Source organism: Micromesistius poutassou, assembly GCF_964030765.1.
Source record: "Micromesistius poutassou genome assembly, chromosome: 4".
In the NCBI taxonomy this organism is placed as follows: Eukaryota; Metazoa; Chordata; class Actinopteri; order Gadiformes; family Gadidae; genus Micromesistius; species Micromesistius poutassou.
In genome coordinates this window covers 18,779,229-18,789,228 of record NC_140274.1, presented here as the reverse complement: position 1 = coordinate 18,789,228, position 10,000 = coordinate 18,779,229, and the positions used below count along the sequence as shown (strand labels likewise).

General features: G+C 43.3%; 2 protein-coding genes across 2 annotated transcripts in view; one reads left to right on the top strand and one right to left on the bottom strand.

Moving 5' to 3' along the window:
- Positions 1-798, bottom strand: part of nox4 (NADPH oxidase 4) — a 16,069-nt gene extending 15,271 nt beyond the window's left edge. The window contains exons 1-2 of the mRNA XM_084466841.1: positions 670-798; positions 237-332 (exon numbers count right to left, since the gene is read on the bottom strand). Of these exons, the coding sequence (XP_084322967.1) occupies positions 237-332; positions 670-726 (153 nt within the window). The 5' untranslated portion in view covers positions 727-798. The remainder of the gene's footprint in view (positions 1-236; positions 333-669) is intronic.
- Positions 799-2,931: 2,133 nt separating this feature from the next.
- naalad2 (N-acetylated alpha-linked acidic dipeptidase 2) overlaps positions 2,932-10,000 on the top strand; it is a 10,952-nt gene continuing 3,883 nt past the window's right edge. Inside the window, exons 1-12 of the mRNA XM_084466691.1 lie at positions 2,932-3,053; positions 4,505-4,616; positions 5,112-5,298; positions 6,829-6,930; positions 7,259-7,384; positions 7,583-7,663; positions 7,803-7,908; positions 8,115-8,208; positions 8,296-8,391; positions 9,255-9,340; positions 9,568-9,687; positions 9,933-10,000. The exon at positions 9,933-10,000 is cut by the window's right edge and continues 15 nt beyond it. Of these exons, the coding sequence (XP_084322817.1) occupies positions 2,972-3,053; positions 4,505-4,616; positions 5,112-5,298; positions 6,829-6,930; positions 7,259-7,384; positions 7,583-7,663; positions 7,803-7,908; positions 8,115-8,208; positions 8,296-8,391; positions 9,255-9,340; positions 9,568-9,687; positions 9,933-10,000 (1,260 nt within the window). The 5' untranslated portion in view covers positions 2,932-2,971. The remainder of the gene's footprint in view (positions 3,054-4,504; positions 4,617-5,111; positions 5,299-6,828; positions 6,931-7,258; positions 7,385-7,582; positions 7,664-7,802; positions 7,909-8,114; positions 8,209-8,295; positions 8,392-9,254; positions 9,341-9,567; positions 9,688-9,932) is intronic.

The following is a 10,000-nucleotide window of genomic DNA, read 5'->3' as shown; positions in this document are numbered from 1 at the left end:
GTGTGCACGTACATGTGTGTGTGTGTGTGTGTGTGTGTGTGTGTGTGTGTGTGTGTGTGTGTGTGTGTGTGTGTGTGTGTGTGTGTGTGTGTGTGGCTAATAGTGCATTAAAAATAAAAGTCTAAATGTCATGTCTCAAAAAAACATAATTCAACAATAAGCATCCATTTTCAATGTTCTTTGATATTGCAGCAGATATTGCTTATATATATATTTGGATAAGCACAATATCTCACCCCTAGCATCTTGTAGAGGTAGTAATATTGCTGTCCTGTGGAGTATATGAGGAAGGTTCTTAGAAAGAGCCAGGTGTTGGCTCCTAACCAGAGTATCTATAGGAATCACAAACACACACAAAAAAAACTCACGAATGCACAATCAGAATGAAACTTTCTGGAGGAGCACGAGTTGACGTCAAGGTATAGAGCATTGGAGGATAAGGATAAGGATGCAGATTTTGCTGTTACAGATGAGCTATTATTGTGTTTTAAGTTTTAACCAACATTAAGTCTATGGCAAAATACCTGAGAATCTCAAGTGACGTAATTTGATGTGCAAATCGTACAACATTTCTTTAAAAAAATATAATGTATTTGACATTGTTTTACTTTAGACACCAATGTATCTTCAAATATTGATCAAAACCGACTGTCAGTGAAATCTTCCTACCAGGACAAAGTGCTTTCCACCCTCGTTGGCGACCCAGCTTTTGAACGAGAGAACCATGATGCCTGAACTAACTGCCTAAAGTTTCGTCCAGGCTCCAACAGACCCAGCAGGACTTCAACTCGTCTGTCATCCAAGGTGCGCGACGGGATCATCCACCCCGGAGCCGCTATGTTGTCATTCTGTTGAGTCGCGTGTTCGTTATGCCGGGGCTTGTGGTCTAGAGCTGGAGAAATGCTCGCTCTCCTGTTGCCATTCGTGAACGCCTGCTCTCTCTTGTTCTATCTCCCTCTCGCTCGCTCGCTCGCTCGCTCGCTCGCTCTTCCTACCTCCCTTTCTCCCTCTTTGTGTCACTCAGAGGGAACTCGCTCTCTCTCTCTGTAGAGGGCGCGATCGCACAGCCAGCAGATGGAGACCAGAGAGTTCATCAAACTTATGAATTACATTATGAACAGGTGTGTATGTCTAATAGATATTAGATTCATTAAGGAATAGTAAAGCTAAATACACTCATACTTAGAAGGCAATGTTTTAAAAGTACAATGTAAAAGGGGGAACATTTTTTTTAAATCCAGTAGGCCTACCTAGGATAAGGGGGTGAACTAAAAAAAAGTTCGTCCAGTGATTTGCTGTCACCTCGTGTCCATAGTTGTTACCGCTGGGCTGCTTATGTGACGTTGCGTTTGTAATGCATGTAGGCCTACCCTATAGGCTACGTTATCCCATATTCAATTATGCGTGTGTGCGTGTGTGTGTGTGTGTGTGTGTGTGTGTGTGTGTGTGTGTGTGTGTGTGTGTGTGTGTGTGTGTGTGTGTGTGTGTGTGTGTGTGTGTATTTATTTAATATATGAAATATGTATACAGTGTATATATATATTTAATGTAGCTTGCAATGCCACAAGATTATGTTAACGACGTAGAATAAATATGGTTTGGAATGCTTGGTATCTTGCTCTACAGATTCTGAACAAACTCTCCGGAGCAGTGCCGGCCATGTGCCGCTCCTTCTGCATTCCACCGGGATGGGAGACCTCGGCCCGCTTCACGCTCCAGGATACCGCATGAAAGGGCTGTCCCATGGCCTGGGCAGCTGCCCGTCGAGCAATAGGGGTCAAGCCGTGTGTCCCTCCGAGTGTGGGAAAATTACTCATAGCTATTTATAGAAGTCAAAAGTGCTCTTTATTACGAGGGGAGAGACCGCAAGCAATTCACGTGCGCACATGTAGTGCCATAGTACCAAGTAGCATCCTGGAGAACGACTGCTAAATTACAAACGAGTAGCTTTAATCTATGAGGTTTATTTGTTTAAATATATAAACGAAATAAATAAGATGCAAATAGGCCACCGAAACAATATCTACTAACTTTCAATGGGACTATTTTCTTGTTAAAAAGAATAATATGAATGACATTTTTCTGCCGCTAGGGGTCTCTCAGTCAAACAATTACCAAAGACGTTGATTTGATGACATTGTGAAGTGGGAACACATGGGAGGGACTCAGAAATCATCACTCGTTCATATCAATGTATGAAAGTTTTATTGACGTTACATTCAGTCAGGTTTATTCTCATTGTGTGTCATGTCATTGTAATTTAACAATAAACAGTGTGGTTTTCTTTCTTTTTTGCTAGGAAGTTCTATTCAACAGATATTCACGCTCCGAATTACAGCTATCTGACTCAGGGAACTAGAGATGGTATCACCTGTATGAGTCCTGTGTGTCTACTAGTGGTGTACACTGGATCAGGTCGGGAGCAGCACTAGCCTACTCTCTATAGAGCCATATTTGGTATTTTGTTCCAAACAATAGGTGAATTAAGGTACCCTGATCTAGTCAATAGCCTAACTAAAACGCAACTGAACCAGAGACATCCATCACTTCAAAATGTTACAGATGGATTGAAATTGCTTTTTAGAAGTGTATCCTGCTAGTCCTACAACAACTACAAACAAGCGTGTTAACTCATGAATATTCAAGCTGTCCCGGGTTTCAATCTCAACGAAACTACAGCACCCCCAAACCGAGACACGTTACAGCGGCTATTGCTCTGTATAAAAGGGTCTCGTTTCACACCTCCTTGTTTCTATCTATCTCTTAACTCGCTGTGTCTCTCTCTTAATTGTCTCACTCTTTCTCAATCACTCGCTGCCTCTCCATTAGCCCAGAGCGTAGCTACGCCCCCGCTCTGAACCGCCTCACCACAGCTCTGTCCCTGCGTGTGTGTGTGTGAGTGTGTGTGTGTGTGTGTGTGTGAGTGTTTGTCGGACCGTGGTCAGCAAAACCTGACCGAGACGGCTTCACCATGCGAAAAGAGAGTCCGTTGATGAGGGGGCTCCGCTGGATTGTTGCTGTAACTGCTGTTTTGCTGCTGGGCTTTGTCATAGGTAAGTTAATGAGTGGAGTAAGAGGAGCTGAGAGTTAATAGATTTATTCTTTGACGTATTTTGATGAAAGCAATCATAACTAAATACGTTGTTTACATGTTGTGCCTTATGCTTTGTAGTTTCTTGAGAGGGTTATGTTTTGGATACAATTATTCATTCATTACTCTTACACAATCAAGGGTGGCGGACCCTGGTCATTTCTTCAGAACAATCATGTTGACATACATGTGTAGAATACAGACGTGTGTGTATGGGGGAGTGGGTGTGCAGCTTACATGCTTGTTTTGTGTGTGTGTGTGTGTGTGTGTGTGTGTGTGTGTGTGTGTGTGTGTGTGTGTGTGTGTGTGTGTGTGCTGTGTAGTCAGCTCAGCTGGATAATGTCACCGGGCTGCAAGATTTCCCTTCTCTGTGCTTGCAGCAGGTCACACAGGCCATCTATAACAACATTATCATTCCTAACATAACTTCACAGGCACAAGCTACAAGGAATGCAATGATATTGTGTTCCCCCCAAACACAAAAGCAGTGTCATAGGTTGTGTACATTCTTAATTAAAGAGAACAGACATGGGTGGCCTTTCTTAAGATTGAATGCAATACAGGAAACAGGATACAGGATACGATGCAATACAGGATACGTTCACAAGCACAAGAGAACAAGTGTCTCTCTGAGCTAAAGATTTAGAGGGTGATTATACAGTTAGGTACACGTTTGACACAGGTGGCAATCACTCACCATGTGTCCATTTTCGATTATCTTGTCAAGTTAACTAACATCATATAATTACTAGTCAATTTCAAATGAATTGTACATTCTCCTTGGACCTAGAGATACCTCCCATCCTCTCTCTGACTGAGAGCTGTTAAGATCATAGATGTTTGCTTTGTCACTGTAGCCACAAAGTCTGATACTGAGGCCATGCCAATCGATTCACTTCTTTGTTATGTAGATTTCTTTAACTGTCTTGCATCCTTGCATGTAGACTTGCAGACAATACCCACTTCACCCATAGTGTATTGCAGTTTAACTTGACCTCTCCCACCATGGCTGACTTCAGCCATGGTCAATCCTAAACTTGCCTAAAATGTCACTCCCACTCACATTTGTATTAACTACCCACAACACAAAAGTTTCCCTATAAGAATCTTGTTAACCCATTGTCTTACTGAATGTATTCTTGGTAACTTTGCTGCCTGTACCTTCCAATGATCATGCTCTAAAATTAAATCCAAAATGTTGTTGGCCAAAGTGTCCTCAAAATAAGTTCTTTTTCATCAGCACACCTTTGGCTTTTCTTGCACAAGTGTTACACAGATACTTTCATTCATCTAAAGCAATACTTGTATTAACTGCTACATTAATATTAACACATAACGTTAACATTTCCATCACACATACAGAATTGTTTTTTATCCTTTCTAACCAGCTGAGTTTGTCCTTGTGTGCTGTAGGCTGGTTCGCAAGGCCCACGTCTTCCCACGTGCAAGACAATGGGAACTCCAGCCATTACCTGAAGAGGTTTCTCGACGAGATGAAAGCAAGCAACATCAGAGAGCACCTCAGGTACTGGCAAACTGTTGCACAATGGTGTAGGTCTTCTATGAGAACAATGGCTCTGAGGGGAATCGCTTAAACTCCCAAAACAGAATTAGTTGTATGATGCACATGGACAAATACAGGAGATCAATTGCATTTTTATTTGTATTTTTTGTGTCTCTTAATAAAGTTTCACCCGTTGTCCATGGCAATCGTATTGACCTAGCAAGCACCCTAACATATGTTGCACAACAGTTTGACTTCCTCCTACTAACTTAAATACAAAACCAGTTGGCGTCTTATATTACATTTGTATATCCTTCCCATGTGTATTATATGACTGGCTATAATATTTGTATCCCACAAAGGACAAGCTGAAGAACTGAGAGCAGGCTACCTTGGTGGTACATGGTCATATTACAAGATGTTTTTCCATTCCATAAGTCAACATTAATCGACCAAAGCAACCAAATCACTTTTTCCTCTTTTTCCATGAGCTGTTTTTGTTTTATTTCTCCCCAGAAAGTTCACCAGACTCCCCCACCTAGCAGGCACCAAGCAGAATTTGGTGTACGCAGAACAAATCCGGGAGGAGTGGCTTGGCTTTGGACTGGACTCAGTTGAACTGGTGCCCTACGACGTCTTGTTGTCGTATCCCAACAAGTCACAGCCCAACTACATCTCCATTGTGGACCAGCTCGGCACTGAGGTATATGTGCACGGTACTAGGCACAACGATACTTACACATGTGACACATGGAAATATGAAATACGTATGTATGCATACGTTTTGCAAAATATTAAAACGCACAATAAATTGACAGGAACGCAGATCAAAATGCACACTGAATGATTTGCATTTGCAGTCAACAACTACCTCATCATTTTATAAAATCGCAAATTTGGATGAACTCTGAGACACGGGCAAGATATGCATGTGTATTGTTTGATGTATTCTGTTCATGTATTGTCTATAGCGTCTTTCAGATGTGAGAAGGGTGTACTTAGTTTAGAGTAGCAGTATTGTATGCTTCCATCTATCTCTTACATTCACTGACTCAAAACAGAAGAGAACCCAAAAGCGTGACACAAAAACGATCAGGTAAGTTCAAAGGGTCAATCACAAAGTTTAATCGATAAACCGGCATATGTTTATATTCTATTCGATTAATCAGGGCAGGGTAGACAATTGGGAACAGAAATGACGTCTCTGAAATGAGAACAGAGGGGAGTATAACAAAATAACAAAATAAAATAGGAAATGATGAATGATTTAAATATACCGCAGAGAGTTCAGAGAGGATGACTATCGTACTCCAAAGGTCTAGCCTCAGAAACACCCCTATGATCGGAGGAACAATAACTTATGGTCAGCCCCCCTTCCAGTGGTTTGTATCTCTTGTTACCATGTGGTTGACCTTGTTCATGGCCACTTGGTCAAAATGTGTATCTTCCCCTCAACACAGAGAGACACTGCCACATATGACTCAGCCAGTGTTAACTATAAACCATACGAGGATTCATACTCAACAGTGGTGATGCTATTTCAAGCCCCAGCCATGGAACAGTCATGTTGAAGTAGAGGACCTAGTCTGTCTGGTAATAATAAGGTGACACAAGCATGTCTGCGCCAGTGTGTGATCAGGCTGTGTACACACCGGAGACACCTGTACACCCCACTTACGCACACATACGCACACACACACACACACACACACACATAGTTATTTTCCCTATCAAAACCACAGGTGAGCTGTTAAAGGGTGTAAGGTCCATTGGCGAGATATGGCGTCGGTAATCACAGGGTGTGTGGACGACGATGGTGTCTGTGCCTCCATGTGACTGAAGTCTAAGGGTGATAATATAATGGTGAGGGACAACGGTGAGGTGATGAGATGGTGGCAATATTCACCACCCGAAAACAAGATACGAGTTAGAGGGAAACTCTACTAGGCAATTATTCTCTTTTTTTATTTTTTATTTTTTACAGTTTTTACTGTTCCAAGATTCAAAGTTATAACACTGCAAAATGAGTCACTTCTTATTCCATGGCAGTGCAGAAAGAGCTTTCATATCAAGACAGATGTTTGAGAGAGGCTGTGGAAATTCACAGACCTTTATCTGTCTTTCTTCTCAGTTTAAACAAATAGTTTTTTTCCATTTGGTTTGCCTCAACTCACTCCCCTGGCCTCCCCGATACTGGAGGACTCATGTGGTTCCTCTCCCCTCTCTGTCCCAGGTCTTCAACACCTCCCTGGCCGAGCCCGTCCCCCATGGTTATGAAGGTGTTGCTGACATTGTACCTCCGTACAGTGCATTCTCTCCCAAAGGACAACCTGAGGTGCCCACACACACACGCACACACACATACACACAAACACATCAATATACACACACACAAACACATCAATACACACACACACAGACAAACACATCAATACACTCACACACAGACAAACACATCAATACACTCACACACAGACAAACGCATCAATACACACACACAGACACTACGATGCAGTTTTATATATAGTATAGAGAATATAGTCTGTATTTCCAAAAATATACTGAAAATGTCACAGTACTAATACATCCAATGATCTTTATTCTCTCTCTGACATTGTCTCTCACTGTCCCTCTCTATCCCTCTGTCTCTCTCTCATTTCCAGGGGGAGTTGGTGTATGTGAACTATGGCCGTACCGAAGACTTTTTCCAGCTCAAGAGAGAGATGGGAATAAATGCAACTGGGAAGATAGTGATCGTGCGCTATGGGAAGATCTTCAGAGGAAACAAGGTAACATTTTTGAAGTGACTCCTTTCTTTTGTTATGTTGGATTTGGCGTCATCTTACGAATACCAAACCTGTGTGTGTGTGTGTGTGTGTGTGTGTGTGTGTGTGTGTGCGTGTATGTGTGTGCGCGCGTGTGTGTGTGTGTGTGTGTGTGTGTGTGTGTGTGTGTGTGTGTGTGTGTGTGGTCGTCCTCTCTGACAGGTGAAGAACGCCATGCTAGCAGGAGCCAAGGGGATCATCATGTTCTCGGACCCAGCCGACTACTCCGCTGTCGGGGTGAAGGTATAAACCCCAATTCAAATTAACCATACCACCTTTGGTTTATTACAAAGCGATATAAAATACTGAATTCATGTCATTTCTGTATTGTTTACATACTAATAGTGTGTGTGTGTGTGTATCGGTGTGTGTGTGTGTGAAGCCCTACCCTGATGGCTGGAACTTACCAGGGGGAGGTGCCCAGAGAGGAAATGTACTGAACCTGAATGGAGCTGGAGACCCCCTCACACCAGGCTACCCCGCCAAAGGTACATACACACCTGGTTCTATACAGCGGGGGGGCAAGTCGAGACGTCAAGTGTAAGAAGAGTGAATGTACATCACATACGCAGAGTGTTGGGAACCAAATACTTGAGTGACAAATAGTGAGAGCCATATCAAATGTATTTGTGTGTGTGTGTGTGTGTGTGTGTGTGTGTATGTGTGTTCATCATCATCATGTTCGCTGTTACAGAATACACCTACAGATCCAACCCAGAAGACGGGGTGGGTCTCCCCAAGATTCCAGTGCACCCTATTGGTTACCATGACGCCATTCACCTGCTGAAGTACATATACTGTATATATTCCCATTCTCTATGAAACTGAAGTCTCCGGTGCTGGCAATGACACAGTGTGTATTACTGTTACCGTAGGAACATGGGAGGAGGGCTGCCTCCAAACAACTGGAAAGGAGCCCTGAACGTGTCCTACAGTATTGGACCGGGCTTCACAGACACCTTCAGGACCCAGTAAGCACTCGATTCAAATGTTGCTACTCTGCTGGGCGTCTCTTCACTGGTCCAGATGTAATACTTAATGTTGTTTTTAGCCCATCATTGCGCACAATGTTTGCAATGATGGGCTAATGATGGGATCTCCCTCCATCCCTCTCTCCCTCCCTCCCTCCCTCCCATCACATTCTTCCATTCCCAGTTCAGCCAATGATCAGCTGGCCGGTAGCCAGTAAGAGTATAGAGGTCCTTGTATGTCCCGTGTGTGGCTAACCATAACATAAACACATTCGCAAACACAAGATCTCTCACACACTGTTAGAGAGTGTATGTGTGTGGGGGGGGGGGGGGGGTGGTAAAGAATGAGGGCTCCTTTGTGTTCTCTGGTGTAGAGTTACTGAAGAGCCAACCCCCTCTCTAATAACAACAAGCAGTATATAGGGCACGGCCCTGCTGGTGATGAAACAAATCCAACTCAGTGTTATCACTCCAGGTCTCTCTGCATATCTGTTAGATCAGAGTTCTCAACCACCAAGCATTGGCCACTGGGCTGCAGATATTTGGAAATCAAGCCTTTTTTTTAAAATCACAATTGGTTTTTTTACATGCTTATTGCCTACTGTTAACTGACGATGAACAAGCTCACCTTTACGTTTTTATTGGCTTGATGTTTACACAGTATATCACGCTCATGTGTTTAGACTGTTGCTGTCTAGTAATACAACTGTTAATATTCTTTCTCAATAATGGTCCTACAGTATCCGTGTTCATTAGATTAGATGAAGCAGGCATATAATGGTTTGCATTATTGACCCCTACTGACAAAAAATATAAATATATTTATCATATATCCTTATTAATACCTATTTTGTCCACAACAGGAAAGTGCGCATGAACATCCACACCAATAATCAGGTGACCAGGATCTACAATGTGATTGGTCGGATCAGAGGAGCTCAGGAACCAGGTACAACACAAGCCCCCAATCCAGTTTATTTTCTGACTCCTTATAATTGTCCTCCGCTGTATTTTCTTTGAACTTCATGACGGTTTACAAGCGTGTTCATACAAAGACATAGCACATTGAGGAAGAGAGTCTTCCACTATAGCGAGTCAGGTTTTCAGGGAGTCAGCAGGCAGGCATGAGCGTCAGTGATGAGGACGTTCTAACTGTGCCTCTGTGGTGGTCCGCAGACCGCTACGTCATCCTGGGGGGGCACCGGGACGCCTGGGTGTTTGGTGGGATCGACCCCATGTCCGGTGCAGCCGTGGTCCATGAAACCGTACGGAGTGCCGGGAAACTGCTCAGCAACGGTGGGTTTCAATAGAGCTGTGTCTCTGTGGGTTTGCTCCAGTCATAGTGTGTGCAACAGTGGAAGCACATATTTTGCCTTGTGTGTGATTGGTTAAAGTGTATAGAAGTTATAATGACACTGTGTGTGTGCGTGTGTGTGTGTGTGTGTGTGTGTGTGTGTGTGTGTGTGTGTGTGTGTGTGTGTGTGTGTGTGTGTGTGTGTGTGTGTGTGTGTGTGTGTGTGTGTGTGTGTGTGTGTGTGTAGGTTGGAGGCCAAGGAGAACTATCATATTTGCCAGTTGGGACGCAGAGGAGTTTGGACTGCTGGGATCA